General features: G+C 43.2%; 1 protein-coding gene across 1 annotated transcript in view; it reads left to right on the plus strand.

The window, feature by feature from the left end:
* The window catches only part of plxnb1b (plexin b1b), a 134,983-nt gene that overhangs the window by 71,554 nt on the left and 45,996 nt on the right, over nucleotides 1-17,433 (plus strand). Inside the window, 5 exon segments of the mRNA XM_034220733.1 lie at nucleotides 938-2,108; nucleotides 4,782-4,964; nucleotides 11,704-11,832; nucleotides 12,125-12,225; nucleotides 13,897-14,029. Coding sequence (XP_034076624.1) covers nucleotides 938-2,108; nucleotides 4,782-4,964; nucleotides 11,704-11,832; nucleotides 12,125-12,225; nucleotides 13,897-14,029 — 1,717 coding nt within the window.

Genomic DNA, 17,433 nt, shown 5'->3' on the forward strand with positions numbered 1-17,433 from the left:
AGAGCAACATGAGGAGATCTATGGAAACATCTCTCAACACCCAGATGAAACAGATTTTATTTTTCTTTATGGATATTTTACAAATCACTCTCCTTTCAAACTGTATTCTTGTTTATTAATAACAACTTTTTTTTACTGTCATATAGTATTTTATACGTGTTTACTTTATTCTCTTATTTTTTTATAGCTATAATGATCAAGATGTGCCTTTACCTCACTGGTTGTAGAAAAAGCTTCTTATATTCGTTAGCATAGCTAGCTAACCAGATGCTAATAACAACAAAGTTATTGACATCAGTATGACAGATCGCCACTGGGCTTTCAACTAAAGACACAGCCACGCAGAAACTGCGGCATGTGTACGGCTCCTTATGGGTACTGCAATTTTTGGAAGTGCCGGAGCGGAGCTGCGTTCTGGTGCTCCCCGTCAGAACTACACCCCTGTCAGACGAGACATATACCACGTGATGACACGTTAGGCTTGTGTTGTGTTCAAGGACCCTGACCTTGGCCTGGAAAAACAGGCACTCACTTGTTTAATTATTTTGCGGTCTAGATTTCTTTAATTTTGTTCTTTTTTGCTTGTGTTTATGAATTACCTCGAGGGCCACACCAAATGGTCTCACGGGCCGTATACGGCCCGGGGGCCGGAGGTTCCCCACCCCTGAGTTATAGGAACACAGCATGAAGGACAAGGTCAAAAAACACTATACTGTTGTGGAGCGGCGTCAAGTGAGACTCTGGCACAATATAAATAATCGAAACAGAAATGAATAATAATTCAACAAGAAACTGTTTCTGCAACAAAATGTCTGATTGTATTGGGATCCATAGCATCAGTTTGGGGGTCTATGACATGGAAACCATCCATAAAAACCACTTTTTGTAGTGAACAGCGACATCTCTTTGACATCCTGTCCTCTCTTCTGTCCCTTAGCTCTGCTGCCATGCCTCCTGGGATGGGGTGTCGTCTTTCGGTGTTAGCAGTCCAAACACTGCTGACTCTCCTGCTGCTAGCCGCCGGCTGGCCCTTCATCTCAGTACCTAGAGGTGTTGTTGAAGCATCAGACTCTTCCCCCTCCAGTCTTTATCCCACCTTCATCAGGAATGACACTCTGTTCGAGCACTTGGCCCTGCATCCAGACCCCATTGTGGGTCTGGTCTACATCGGGGCCCGGGATCACCTGTTCCAGTTGGATCGATTCCTGCAACCTGAACTTCAGGAGGACACGGGACCTGTCATAGACAGCAGGGAATGCTTACCTCCTGTAACCGACAGCAACTGCCCTCAGGCTAAGCTCACCAGCAACCACAACAAGCTCCTGCTGGTGGACCCGTACTCCATGGAACTTATTACCTGTGGGAGCGTCAACCAAGGGATCTGCCAGAAACGAAGTCTGGACTCAGTGAATCTGGTACTTTTCTCTACAGAGAGGCCAGTAGATACTCAATACGTAGCAGCTAACCACCCAAACGTCAGCACTGTGGGACTGGTTGTTCGCTCTCATCCTGATAGGCAGCCAGTACTGTTTGTGGGGCGGGGTTACACTAGCAGCCACCCACCCATTTCCACGCGAAACCTTGCCCAGGGTTCAGTCTTCTCTTACGAGGAGACCGCTAAGTTGGCTGTGGCTGGCCGTCTCTCAGAATACGACCATCATTTTGTAGCATCCTTTGCCCACCGTCACCACGTGTACTTCCTCTTCTACAGACGGGACCTAAAGTCACAGTCACGCGAGTACCGCACCTACGTGTCCCGTGTCTGTTTGGACGACCAGGCCTATTACTCATACGTGGAAGTTCCCTTGACATGCCGTTCCAGGGCAGGGAAAGTTTACAACCTCTTGCAAGCTGTCCAGCTCGGGATCACCCAGGACGGTACAGACAGTCAGGGATCAGAAGTTCTTCTTGGTGTCTTCTCCACTCGTTCGGCTTCATCTAGTCAACCAAGTGAGGACTCTGCCCTCTGCATGTTTAACCTGGAAGATGTGGACCTCAGGATTAACTCCACCAGAGACTTGTGCTACACACAGATGGGTAAAGAATTGGGACTGGAGGCAGCCTACATCGAGTATGAAGTCAAATCCAACTGTGCCAACCTGCCAGAGGTGAGTCTGGATGGAATGCTTGTTTCTGTGTTGCCTGTCATTCAGTTGTTAGAAATCAGAAATGAGAGCTCATTTATTAGTCCAGCAGCGGGGACATTTACAGCAATACATCAAAAGTGACACAGCAGGTAAAAAAGGTAGATAATAATTAATGCTGTCAAAATTATCGCGTTAACGGTGGTAATTAATTTTTTGAATTAATTGCGTTAAAATATTTAACGCACTTAACGCATGTGCAGAATGGCCCGCCCCATACATCCCACCAGTGGCAGCGCCTGGGTATGGCTGGGGTAGGCTACACCCATACCAAGAAATGGCTTAGCCCCACCATGAACAATGATGTTAAAGTAAGCAAAATAAAGTCCATCAACTCGCGCAGAGTAAATTGCACAGACAGCAGTTAGTAAGATTGATTTCAGTAGCCACTTGTCTGGAAATACCGAAGACCAGAAACGGTTTTGAAAACTTTTGTCACGTAGTGATCGTCTTCTCAATAAAACATCTTTGATAATGTCTTCTGGCCAATCAGAATCAAGATAACGGCGTGGTGTTGTTGCAGGAAGTCTCGACGGAGAATACTTTTGCGGTAGTACATTATATACATCGATACAACATTACGTGTTGATAGAAATCAACCCGTAATGAATTAAGACCCCACGGTTTGATGATTGATAGGTGTGTGGGCTGTCTTTCATTTTGACACGCAGAAAAATGTTATAATAAACATACATACCGTATGTTAAATGGATATATCCGCCTTCTTTCATTTATCTTTCCATTCCCACAACAATATACATAAAGAAATGGCATATTTTGGACATAGTTCAAATGGTGATTAATCTGATTAATTCATTTTAAAGCTGTGATTAATCTGATTAAGCATTTGAATCGTTTGACAGCCCTAAAAATAATACATGTTAAGAAAAAGCACACATTAGTAATACAATTAAAATAAAGACAAATAAGTTGTCTTCCCTGGCAGCATTCAAACAGTGAACACAATTAGGATTTTGAGATATTTATGTTTTGAAGATAAACATCATTATTACTTTTTTAGAGTGATTTTCCCCCTTTGATTACTATACCAAAACAAATCTTGTGCCTTTCATCTGTCCAATTCCAGCAAAGTGTCATTTGTATCAGTGAGGATGACTTTTATCTGACTCTTTGTAACAGCCAGTTGTAATGCTGTGGAGGAGGGACCTAATTAGATTGACCCTGTGATTAGAGGAACTCTGGGAATCCTGTTTGTATATGCTGTGTTCATGTACACGTGAATTCTGCATGTAAACTGCATTTGAATGCACATTGGGTTAGCACATCCTCCTGTGTTTAGGACACATAGCAGCACTGACCCCTCAACCTGTGCAGCCGCACACTGATTGGCTGTAGGGGAGAAGGTAGTGTCATTTAATAGGATTGCTGGACAGGGAGCCATCGATCGGCGGCATTAGCCATAATTAGTGGGGTGGGGTTGAGGGTAATGTTTAACAAGGCCTGACAAGGACGGATAAAGACACAGCGGGAAGAGACAAGGCTCTGAAGGAGAAAGAGACAAACACATTAATGAAGGGATACAGATGAACAGCAGAGCAGGAGGGAAAGAATATGAAAATGGGAGCTAGGAAGTGGACAGGAATGATATGCTTTTTGAAAGTAAAAAAGGGAATCAAAACAAAGAGGGAGACTGTTATGAAATACTTGGATCTGCAGAGAGATTTACAGTGTCATTAAGATTTGAAAGCTCAATTGGATCCTTGCACACAAACAGCAAAGCAGCTTCATCCCTGTTCATGGTTTGCCAGGACAGCCCATCTGCACCGAGGACAGACTCTCACGCAAACGCTGAGCCGTGTGGAACATGCTTTGTTATTGGTGGTCAGGATTCAGGACTCAAAAGAAATATTAGTGGCCTAAATGCAACTCTAGTTATTACTGCCCTCAGTGTATGTGCTGGATGTCCATATGGTTGCAGCCTGCGTGTGTCACTCAGTACAGTGTAATCACAGCCTCTCAGTGACACGCTAAGCGGCCCTGTTCCCAGACATAACTTCATAACTATTTTAGAAGTCAAAATGTAATTTAGGCTATTCTTAGCATGCAAGTCACCCTTGTGTGTTCTCTCCTAATGGTTAGGTTCCCATAATATAGACTAAACGGCTCTATAAACGTTATCAATATGCACTAACATGTGGACACTTTGTTATTACAGCAGTTTGATGTTGAACAGTTTCCTGCTGCATATAAATAGTCTCTGTTACCTCAGATCCATTCATAGCAACACACCGGCCATCTTCATGCAATCCATCAAAACAAGCAGCCTTCAACAGGCTCAGCTCTCAAGTTCATTGCCTCTACTTGCCCGGAACAAAAAACAACACGGCCTGCAGCCAGAGCAAAGACTCCCTTCTGCCAGACTGTGGAAGCAAAAACAAATTGTCTGTAAGCTTTAAAGCAGGAAGTACATGTCAAACCCTAACCCCGCCACAATACATTCGGCAGGGTTTTAATAACCACAGGGAAAACACTGCTGACTTTCATGCTGAACATTTGAAAACAAATGACTTGAAAGAGGCTTCTCCCCACAATCAAATCATAGTTTGTTTACATTTCATATGGTATAGGATGCATTTTATATATTCTTTTGTTATTTAACCTGTGTTCCTCTATCAGAACACTCTGGAAGCGTACCCCTGCGGCTCGGACCACACCCCCAGCCCGATGGCCAGCAGGACGGCCGTGGAAGCAGAGACCATATTGGACAGTCCGTCCGCCCGTCTCACTGCTGTGGCTGTCAGCGTGAGGGCGGGACATACCATCGCCTTCCTGGGAGACTCCAAAGGGAACCTGCACAAGGTAACTTAAGATCTCACTTTATATTACCATCATTTATTTATATATTTTGTTGAGTTGTATACTTTTTCCTCAATATTTCCCACAATGTTCATACTCCGAAAATCTGTAATATTATCAAATTCATTTATTTGTCTTACAATGCTAAAGGCTAAAGATTTTTCTATTCCACCAATAGTCGTCAGTTCTGGCGATAAGTTGACTTATCGTCGCACGTTTATGATAAATTATGATTTTTAATATTATGATTTTTGGTTGCTATGGGGCTTTATTTTTGAAAATGTAAGGAGTGTAGCTGTGTGCCTAAAATATACATGTTATGCAATAAGAAGAAGAATAGTTGTACCCTATATTTTGTAAATTATAAAACGTAATGAATCAATCTTGTCCACTTTGTAAGCAACATTAAGAATAATGTTGCGCTTCATATACTATGGTGATATGGATATAATTGATGATGAATGCAAACATGTTGATGCTTAATGATATGTCATGCAGTCCTAATGTGGCAGAATATGAGTTTGCCTTCTTGGTTTGGAAAAACAAGCCTCCTCGTTATTTTCTAACATTCGTAACTCGTAACCCTTGGCTACAAAACTTCAATACATCAGCTCGTCTGGGAACATGATTTGTGACTGAGTCACGACGGATACATTTTCAGCTGCAATGGTGGTTGTTAACAAAAAAGACAACAACTCCAGTGTTCCCATGCTCCTTAATGTCATGGTCGAAGTGTGTCTGCTCTTATTGTTGTGATTGTAAGACCCCAATCAAATCACAATCTGTGAGTGTAAGACTTGCACAGACAGGGGGTGTTTCTCAATGTCGAGGAAGGTTCCTCCAGAGCCACTATTTCAAGGATACTACGTCATTGAGTCCGGCCGAAGGACTGTTCCAATGTCCAGGATACTTGGAATTCTACCGAGGCCGGCATACTTCGTTGCGGGAAATTTCGAGGCTGCACATGTGTAGACTCCGCGGTCTTAAAATCCCCACAATGCTTTGCGCACGGACCAATTTCCAAATCTTTTGCGGAAATCGCGCTCCATTTAAGGCGGGGCCTCGCATATGACGCACACCTATTAGCCTGTTCCACAATTCTTCGTTTTCCGAGGTTAGGAAGGATTCTTGCCTCGCTTCTGAAGCAAGTGACTCGGAGACCTACATATGCTACCATGCAAGCCTCCTCGACATTGAGAAACACCCAGGTTGTCAGCTTGCATTCCAATTTGTTTCCACACACACACACACACACACACACACACACACACACACACACACACACACTCTACTGTGATGTTATGCAGAGTCTGTTATTGCTGGAGATATGAAGTAATATTCTGGCCTACTCGACTACTTGGGTAGAGGTGCTTAATCATTTATGTGTGTGAGAAAGCTTTAGATAAGATCAGTGTATGAATTTGAGTGGTAGAAAAGCAAATAAGGTGATGTATGAATGCATTTATCAGCATTTTGAGTTGTATTTGGGTAACAGACCACACAGCAAACATCCACATGAACTCCACACTGTCACCTCCACGCTGCTCTGCATTCATGAGCCATTCAACAGACTCAGTGTGCACAGGCTGGCAGGAGGAACTCAGCGAGCCAGACATAATGTCAGGAGCAGAGAGTTGACTCACATTGTGGTAGACTCAAGAATTCAACATTCAGACAACGATCAGAACATTGACCTCTGAAAAAAACATCAGAGCCTGGTCAATCAGTGCCTATGGTGTTCTAAGTGTAGCAAGGTTCTTTTGACCCTTACCTTATGATGTTTTATATGAATTATGCTTATGGCGGCCCACTGGATTTAGATGCCACTTGACCTGCATGTTAAAAATGCTTGGTCTATTTAGGAGGAAAATGTACTAAAATATTGTTGGCAGATATTTGAATGCTAAAGTTTCTTAACTTACCTCTCACACTATATTTACCTTATTTTATTTATATAAATGTTGCATCTTTTTGGTTTATATTTCTTTGAGGTGTTTTTTTTCTTCGGTAAGCGACACCTGGTTACACCAAATGTAAATCAGTACTAATAGATTCAGTCTTTTTAAAGTCTATCAAATTAGATTTTGGTTGACACCAACCGCCATTATGGAAGTGAGAGTGGACAATATTGCTTTTTTGTGGTTTAGTGCCATTATGGAATACAGGAAGTAGTAAATTGTAACTTCTCCCTGTGTAACAGAAGCTGACCCTGTTCTATAGGGCGTCCCTGTTGGCCGCATGCTGAACAGTACTGTCTGTCCCTCATGGTGGACAGCCTGGAAGCGTCCCCTCTGTGGCTGGATCATGTGAAGCTCCTTTGAAATGACATCGTCCTCAACATGGCTGTCGGGGGGGTCATGCACGGCCGTGTCTCTGCGGGGTCAGAGGGAGTCTCAGTGAAGGAGACAAGGAATGTCCTGCTCTAGAAGGAAATCAGAGCCAATCAAAGAGAGAACAGACATATATGTTGAGAATAGAAGAGGTCAGCTGAGCATGTGTAACAATTGGGAAGCATAAAAGCACACAGGAGTTGTGCTTGTTTATATATTATATATATATACTTAGATTATTAGCTCCTGGACTAAGTGGTGAGTCGGGGTCGGCCCCTTGAAATGAGGAGTTTACTAAGAGCTCACCTCCACACAGTATGCTCTTTGTGTCATTTTTTGTCAATGGTGGCCTGTGGCAGAGGCCTCCTGCACATGCAGAAATAGCACAATGATGGCCATTAATGTATTTCTACACAGATTCGTCACAGAGGCAGCCTAACACCAAGCCAGAGCGCGGAGCTCCGTACTTGTGATGTGCACTGTCATCGCTGACTGGCAGACGCATGCACTTCCTGACACAGAGACTCATTGAGAATGATGCAGAGCTATGGGTCATGGCAGCACACAGTGTGCTTGTCCATGTCACCGTCATTAATGGAACCTTTGTCAGTGTGTCCTCCTCAGAGGAACCGTCAATTCAAACTCTGTTAGCTCCCTAACTCATCACCTCATGTACTCTATGTGTAAAATGATCTTTCTCTCTCTCTTTCTTTCTTTCTTTCTCTCTCTCTCTTTCTTTCTTTCTTTTCTTCTTTCACAGTCAGCATATGCCCTCTAGTGGTTGTTATAATCAAAGTGACACAGAAATAAACTATAAAAAACGTATACATTGATATTCAAATATGTCCGCGTTGAAGTCTTGTATAATGTTAAGTTCAGAGAGAAGGATAATTGTCTTTATTTAAAGAAAAATAATGATCCAGAGCCATAGAGTTCAGTGGATGAGATTAGCGTGCTTGCCACTGATGCAGATTTTTTTTGAAGAGCAGTGATGTTGAAAAATGCTACTTGAGTTAGAAACAGTCCACGTTCGTGTTTTGGTACAGTTGGATTCTACACGATGTGTACCCGAGTGCACATAAAGGGAGTACAGTGGCCATTGTTTCCCTGTATTTGAGTATTAAATGTACTCTGTGCTTGTTGTTGTTGTTGGAGAGTCACACTTATTTCCCCGCTGATTACAGCAGCTCCTCTCTGGATTACACTTTGTGTGCTGTCTCATTCTCACAATAAATCACAGCTTGCTGTCGGCTCTTCTGTCAGGTCAACGTCCAGTGTTTCCTCAAGTGGAAAATAAACCTAACATCTTCTTCTAGTTCTTATCTGCCATCTGTATCTGCATTCCAAAGCTTTGTTGACATTCACACAAGATATGTGGAAACAGTACAGCCAAGCGTGAAGCGTTACTGTGCCACTCTAACAGACCTGGGATCAGGCCAGACTGTGGCCAAAAAATAGGAGTATAAATGGGAAGGTGTGTGCAACCACATTTAAATGATAAGAGCCGAATGGATCATTGTTTTTTGTTTAATACCTAGCCTTTTTTGAAATCATGGGAACTGTTTGTCATGTTCAGTCTACAGTCAGCCAAAGATTGTTTTTTTTGTACTGACAGATGGGAGTGGGAAGTATTTCTTAGACATGTCTGTGGGTTAAAACAAATATTTAAAAAAAAAAATTTGACTGTAGAAAGGATGAGCTGTGATTGGCTAAACTAAGTTAAGCTGCGGAGCCAATATGTTTTTAGGGTCCTTCTAATGTCTGAAAACTATTCTTTTAAGATGCAGTGCTGAGCAGCTAGGACTCCATCCCATGATGTTTGTTCAGGTCAGCTCAGTGTGTCATGGTGGAAGAAGGCGGGGTTTGTGCAGCAACAAGCATTTCATGTCCAACAGCCAGTCAGACTGCTCACTGACGCTGTCTGCTGTGTACTGGCTCTGACCTCTGGTACAACATTTGGCTGAACATCCTGTCGTGCAAGACCTCTTATCTGGTTATATTTCTTTCATCACTTCCATTTCTAGTTTGTTTTGTGGTTGATGAAAAAAATAACCCCTTTTTTTGGGGAACAATAATCTGAATCTTTCTTTATGTTCTGGAGTGTTCATTCATTGTATACATCAAAGTATGTTAACGGTAATCGTGGAGTTAAACTGTATGTATGTGTTAAGTTTTGTAAAGGCGTTGGTATCTTCAGAGTTATACCACTTGACTCAGTATTGACTACAGGTATGAAAAGTAAAAACATGTGGAGTTGGCTCGCTGCTGATCTTTCTGTAGCTAGCAGCTCCAGGCTACGCTCACCCAAGGTGTTCCCCAAGGTTCAGTACTCGGCCCCCTCCTCTTCATCATCTACATCCTCCCCCTTGGTCAGATTCTCCGCCAATACAACCTGGACTTTCACTGTTACGCTGACGACACACAGATTTACCTCCACCAAATCCAAATCCCCCCACAACCCCCCCCTCACCCACATCGAATCCTGTGTGACTGCAATAAAATCCTGGATGCAACACAACTTCCTCAAACTCAACAGCAATACAACTGAACTCCTCCTCATCGGCTCCAAATCCACCCTCAGCAAAACCCCCAACCTGACAGTCACCATTGATGGCACCCCTGTTTCCCCCTCCACCCAGGCACGCAACCTTGGCGTTATATTTGACCCCACCCTCTCCCTCGAGCCCCACATCCGTCAAGTTGTAAAAACCTCATTTTTCCACCTCCGCAATATTGCCAAACTCCGTCCCTCTCTCACCCGCCCTGCAGCTGAGCGACTCATTCACGCCTTCATCTCCTCCCGCCTTGACTACTGCAACTCACTCCTCTACGGCATCAGCACTACATCCCTCAGTAGACTCCAGCGTGTCCAGAACGCAGCCGCCAGACTCCTCACCCACACCAAATCATGGCATCACATCACCCCGGTCCTCAAAGAACTCCACTGGCTCCCCGTTTCACACCGCATCCATTACAAACTCCTGGTCCTCACTTTCAAAGCCCTCCACCATGTGGCCCCCCCCCCTACCTCACTGACCTCCTCATCCTCTACCAACCACCCCGGTCCCTCAGATCCACCTCAGCCGGTTTGCTTTCCATCCCCAAGGCCAAACTCCGGAGCTTCGGGGATAGAGCCTTCTCTGTGGCAGCCCCGAAGCTCTGGAACTCCCTCCCCCAAGACCTCCGTGAGTCTGAATCCCTCACCCTGTTCCAGTCCCGCCTCAAAACCCACCTCTTCAACTCTGTATCCATAAGCCCCCCCCCCTCTCAACCAACTTCCTCCTGACTGCTTTTCTGTTTTGTTTCTTTGTTTCTTTTTGGCTTTGTTTTTGTTTTGTTTGTCTACCCTCCCTCCCAAATGTAAAGCGTCTTTGGGTTCAAGAAAAGCGCTATAGAAATAAAATGTATTATTATTATTATTATTATGCTAGCCGCTATTGGCAAAGAAGAAGAATTCTCTCTGGTTCTCCTGCATCAATTTGGATCCTTTTTTATGTTTTACTTTCCATTGTGTGAACATGAACACTTTGAACATGCCAAATCAGAACCGGTTTGTTACCAAGTAGGTTTACAATTTGCTTTGGTATATGTGGTGCTTACAAAGACACAGAAAGAAGAATATGTAGCAACACCAAATACAGTAAAAACAGGACTGTTAGGACACCTATTTTAAAAAACTATTATAACAAATTAACATTAACATATGACACAGCTATATACAAATGAGTGCAGTGCTACATCAGTGGAGTACTGAATGAGTTCTGTTTTTCTCAGATTGAGCTGCTTATACTTATACCATAACAACATCTAACTCAACATCTACTTATTAGCTTGTTTCTTTCCATATCACACACTGTTCCTCAGCTGCGATAGAGATGGATTTGTTGCCTTTCACACTCAACACATAGCATGTGTCAAGTACAATTCTTACTATAGCCTACTTAAAATGGATATGGTAAAATGTTTACTAAGATCCCCTTTAACCGTCCCCAAGGGGAAATTCAGGTTTTCAATCTGCTGTTATTTGACAATTACACACATAATCCCTGAAATACTAAGGAAGAGGTGGCAGAGCAAAAGGGCTACCGGTGTTCTGACGCCAGAGAGCAGTTTGGAGTTCGGTGCCTTGCTCAATGACACCTGGGCAGTTCCCTTGGGTTCCCAAGCAAAGTCCCTACAGACTGTGCTACTGCCGCCCCCGTTAATGTCCTTTCAAATGTGATGTCAAGGTGTTGAAGATGGCAAGGAGGAAAAATAAATAAGCTTTCTATTATTATGTTTTTGTTTGAAATTATGCCATAACAAAAGGCATTTGAGTTTCAGCTTAGTGCAAATGTTTACTCAGCGGTCCTATGTATCATCACATACTGTAGTCTGAACCTTGGTGTGTATGTATGTGTACTTTAACTCAGGTGTTTCTGGGGCCGAACGGAGAAGTGGAGGAGTTTTCAGTCATCTCCATTCAGCCGAACACAGCCATCGGGGCAGACCTGATCCTGGACCAGAAAGAGGAACATCTCTTCATCATGACTCAAAACATGGTACTTCATCATTACAGTAGTTGCAGTCTTGTAGTTTCATTCCTGTTTTGAATTCTAGATGTGACCTTTCTGTATTGCCGTTACAAAGCTGAAGAGAAGGAATTTGTTTTTCTGTTTCTGCCCCAATTATTCTTCCAGTAGCAGCCTGTAGTTAGGATTAGTCTAATGACCATATTTCCATTTTGCATTGTTCCAGTGGAAAAAGTGGGCCACCTATTCTTTTTAATCAGATTTCTGGGAGCTTAGTGAGCACGCTTTGCCCGACTGAACATGCTTGTTGTCCTGCTTCCAGCTGCAGAAGAGGCCCGTGGCTGAATGCCAGCAGCACCCAGACTGCCACTCCTGCCTGCTGGCACACGACCCCTACTGCGGCTGGTGTGTCCTGGAGGGCAGGTGAGAGCAACCACAAACTACCTTAGCCGCTTTCACACCAAATACTTTGCCGTACTTAGTTCCCAGCACATAGTTCCCAGCACTTAGTTCCCCCATGGAACTAAGAGCCGATCGCGTTCACACCGGAATAAGTTCCCTGAGGGAAGATTAGGCAAATGAAGCCGGCTGACGTCACTTCTTCTTCTTCTGCTTTGGGTTTACTGGCAGGCTGCAAACAACTTTGTTGGGGACTGGCTAACAAGCATGCAGGTGCTTAGTTTACCATGATCACCATGGTATTAACTCTGAAGTTATTTACTCATGAGTCTAAGTATTAGAAAAATTACCATCTTAAATGCGATGATAACTCTTGATGAAAAGACATCAAAATCATCATCAAAATGAAACACTTCCTCCTAAGTCTTTTAATTTGTTTTGTAAAGCACTTTGAATTGTCGCGTACAGAAAAGTGCTATATAAATAAACTTGCCTTGCCTAAGGAAAATGTGAATATATGAACCAAATGTCTTAGTTAAGACATTTCAGTTTTTACAGGCTGACTGAACCAGAATACCTTGTTACATCACACAGAGGGGACATTTACATTGTTACAGCAACAAAAAAGAGGCGTGCATGAAATATATAGATACAAATATAAATGACTAAAATAACAATTAAAACACACATCAGTGAGTGGACACTGGTGGAATATGAAAGATTTGCTGCTTACTGTCCTTTCTGACTTTTGTTTTGTTTCAGTCTCGTTTAAATGACCTCTTGGTTGCTCAGACCACAGCCATTTTCTAAATCAACATTCGCTATGCTGGTGAAACAACCTGCCCACAGACACACACAGAATGACACACACACACTTTCACTTTAAAAACAATAGTGGTTTGGCTGTTGTGGCAAAATCAGCCACAGTGAGGTATACTGTATATGTCTAAGGTTTGCTAACAGTAGCTAGCATTAGCACCTTCAAGTCTAGCTAGATGTATTCAAATAAGTTAATGCATCATTGTTAATCATTATTTTTGAATTATAATTCAAGAGAAAGAATGTTTTTTCTTGTTTTTTTAAGTACAGAAGTGCTTTATTTACACTTATCTTGACTTCAAAGTTTTATTTTAAGCAGAATTGCCTTTTTGTTTATGTGTTTTTAAGAATTCTAAAATGCAAAATCAAGTCCAAATGAACTCCTTGTGTTGCTGTGTAATGTTTACTGTCAGTAATATGTATTTTCTCACGGCTAGTTCAAAGAATATCACTGAAATCCAAAGTTCTGTGCTGCCGTTATGGTGTTTTGCCAAGTCACCCTAAAGGAACGTGTGTGCTCTGCTGGGAGTGTGTTTGCACATCTGCCTCCACACCTGGCCTCCTCCTCCTGCCTCCCCACCTGGATGTGTTTACTCTCCTTTCATCCTTTCAATTTCTGTTTGCTTCAACACAGTCTGTACTCACAGTATATCTTTTACGTTCATTTTTGTACACCTTCCTTACGTAAATAGTTGAGTGGAAACTAGAAAATCCTAACTATTTAGAAAAACATGTGAACAATCCGGTTGGTGTGCAGCTGTACAATCACTGTAGGATTGATGGATTTCATGCTTCAGGTTGACTTTATTGGCATTTAATAGAGTGTGAGAGACAGATGGAGAGCCTGCTCACAGACATGGTGTGTTCTCCCTGCAGGTGTGTGTTGCAGGCGCAGTGCTCTCGGGGGCAGCAGCCGGGTCAGTGGCTGTGGAGCTTCGACATGGAGCAGCAGTGTCTGGCGGTGCAGGAGCTCCACCCCTCCAACATCAGCCGGGAGGAGAGCAGGACGGTGAGTCTGATACAGCAGAGGAGCAGATCCAGTGTTATAGTTCACCCCATCTGTACACATCCTGACACAGGTGTTCAGGGAGGAAGCACATATTTTGTGAAGCCAGGGCCAATGCAGACTCGCTGTTGGAGGGCTTGATAACCCACTCCTACTCAACACTTGTTGGATCGGAAGGGCTCTTAATGTGGCGGATCCTCCACGCCAACACGCCAACGGACTGGAAGTGTGTAGGGGCGGTTTGGATTGGGCCTATGAATCACTGCCCCATAACTCCTCCAACTGTTCCTTATCAGCCTAGCTGGTGTGTGTCTGTGTGTGTGTGTGTGTGAGAGAGTGTGTATACATGACTTTGTTAGGCATCAGGGCATCAGGAGCAGATAGTGATCAGAGCTCTGTCCTGTCATGTCCCACTGAGAAAAGCCGAATATCAGTCATGTTTGTGAAAGATGGTGCCTTTGGATAACAGCAGAGGCAAACATATATACACAATACACACAGTGTTCCATCATGGGAGAGACTACTAGAGAACATTTCCACTTTCAGTATGAATACTCTGTGTGGGTGTAAATGACAGCAGATGGGATCACATCTTTCCCTGGAAGTGTAAATACAGTATAAACAGAAAACTCAATAGGCTTCATGTTAGGGTTTTATGCCAAATGTAATTTTTCATGGATATGATATTCAAGTCCTGCAGTTAACGTTGCAGCTTCTGGAAGTTGGTACAAAGAAATCTTGACCCTGCTTTAGTAGCAAATATAAGAGATTTGTTAATTCAGACTAATGAGGGAGCCAGATTCAGCAAAGAAGTGCCCCATACTAAAATAAATGTAGTCATATTCATGGACTAAACATCAAATACATTATATAAGTATTGAGTTTTAGATACCCTTGAACCTATTTGAGTGTTTTTTAATGGAAGGGTAGGGGATCTTAGGAGGATACTGCAGGTCAGCAGTGTATGTACTATGGAAGTGGTGTTCAGAATCTGAAAGCTGGGAGCACAGAGATTTATTTTGTGTTATACATTTACATAAACTACTTAAAGAATAGGCTAAATGAATGCATGATTTTCGCACCAAATTGCCTGTAATTACCATAAAGTCACCTTTCCCCTAGGGGAGACTTGTGGGCAAAACATGCAATTTGATGACATCACTTTGGGCTTCAGGAAATAATGATGGGCATTTCTCATCATTTCCTGAGGTTTTACGGACAAGATGATCAATTGGGGGGGAAATAACTAAACAATTATGTGATTGATAGATGAAGAAGACTCAGTAATGCAGAGATTCCTGTCTCATAATAACAGCCTGTTGCAGTTGGGAATGTTGTTCTGTATGTCTACCAGTCTGCTGCTAGACCATTGCTGTCCGCAGATCTTGTGATGTCATGTCAAACAACACGGGTAAAGGCCAGAAAGAAACTCTAGATATCTGATCTGAGAGCACACTTGATAATCATGAGGTTCTTAAACAGTCTGCATACATGGATCTGACTGAGACCTTTGGTGTCTACCACATGATACGGCTGGGCAATGTATTTCATCAAAGTATTGCCGCTTGCTTTACGGAGGATGTCTCGAATCCTATATCGTAAATATCCAGTACAAATTGTTGTAATAGTGTAATCTTTTGTACGCAGCCAGCCTCAGCCAGAAGTTGAGCTTTATACTTTTCTTGCTCTTCTATGGCTTTCTCTCCCTCTCACTAACACACACAGTCACTGCCTATCGACATCACGAGTGGACCAGGTCTTTACAAAAATGCATTTAAACTGCATGCTCTGCTCACAAATCAAGCTCTCCCTGAACTTAGAGCGCATGCGCACCTCCGCCAAAAAAAGAGCACCGGGTCATTTGAAACAAAGCGCATTTGCATACCAACATTGAGAGAGAGGGAGAGAGGGAGAGAGAGAAGGGAGAAGAGAAAATAGAGGAGAGAGGAGAGAGAGAAAGATATTTGCGAGTTGCATATGAACTCAGGGCCGGCCCGTAGCACTGGCTAGATGTTCGCCTAGGGCGCCAGATCTGTGGAGGCGCTGAGCTGGCAGCTCTGGGAGGGAAACAAACATTTTGACCGTTGGGGCTCATCCTAATTTTCGGCCTTGATGTAACAATATTCACAATTAAGTAAATGTAACACCCTATTCACCCCGGTTACACTTTTCATTTGCCCTGTACGATGGGCGCTGTAAGTGATGAAAGTGGGGGATGTTGGCTTATCTGGCGCCCGCAGCTCACAGACAAAATGCGAGTGAGCGAGTGAGCGAGGGAGGGTGCACCGGTACCAGCGCTGTTGTTATTAGAATCTGGTGCCGTGCTAGCTGCTCTAACAGATATTAGAAGAAGATGTTTCTACAATAATGTGGAGGGAGAGTCCTCTCCAGTCAGACTGAGAGGCTGATAACTACAGCTCAGTGAGGTAAAGGTCTCTGAGTGTTTAGATAGTTCACTTTAGTCTAAGTTCAAACGGTTTGGTCACAATTTATGGAAACACATATTTCCAAGGCACTCCTTTATAATTATTGGGATAAACAGGTTTTAAATCATTCCAATGTATACTATAGGACAGTAACCAAACATATCCTTTAAAACTGGAGAGATAAAAAAAAATGCATAAATAAATGTTAAGTAAAATAAGATATGAATGAACAACATAAATAAAATAAGTTACATTCATTTGTTATTGGTTATGTTCACATACTTATTTGATTACATCCACTTGTCTAAGATGACAACAGAGACTTTCGACCCAAACCCAGCTGTTGACTTGTGGATGCAAGCAGCTAATCACAGACTCAACCAGAGAGAAAGTAGTAGGCCTACATCATCAGCTACCATGTCTGACAGAGAGGAAGACAGTGAGGAGAACAGTCAGGAGGGTAGTGATGACAGCTTGTAGGATTACTGGTCGTGCTAATGTTGTCTTGTGTTCACCTCTGCACGTGTGTTCAGTGTTCACCTCTGCATGTGTGTTCTGTGTTCACCTCTGCATGTGTGTTCTGTGTTCACCTCTGCATGTGTGTTCTGTGTTCACCTCTGCATGTGTGTTCTGTGTTCACCTCTGCATGTGTGTTCTGTGTGCACCTCTGCATGTGTGTTCTGTGTGCACCTCTGCATGTGTGTTCTGTGTGCACCTCTGCATGTGTGTTCTGTGTTCACCTCTGCATGTGTGTTCTGTGTTCACCTCTGCATGTGTGTTCTGTGTTCACCTCTGCATGTGTGTTCTGTGTTCACCTCTGCATGTGTGTTCTGTGTTCACCTCTGCATGTGTGTTCTGTGTTCACCTCTGCATGTGTGTTCAGTGCCGTGTGTCTGGCAAATAAAGTCAAGACCCCCTCAAAAGTTACAGTTTATTTCATTTTAAGGATGAGCACCAAGCAACATCTCCAGGTGCTCCTTT

The sequence above is a fragment of the Gymnodraco acuticeps genome, unplaced genomic scaffold, assembly GCF_902827175.1.
Source record: "Gymnodraco acuticeps unplaced genomic scaffold, fGymAcu1.1, whole genome shotgun sequence".
Classification (NCBI taxonomy): Eukaryota; Metazoa; Chordata; class Actinopteri; order Perciformes; family Bathydraconidae; genus Gymnodraco; species Gymnodraco acuticeps.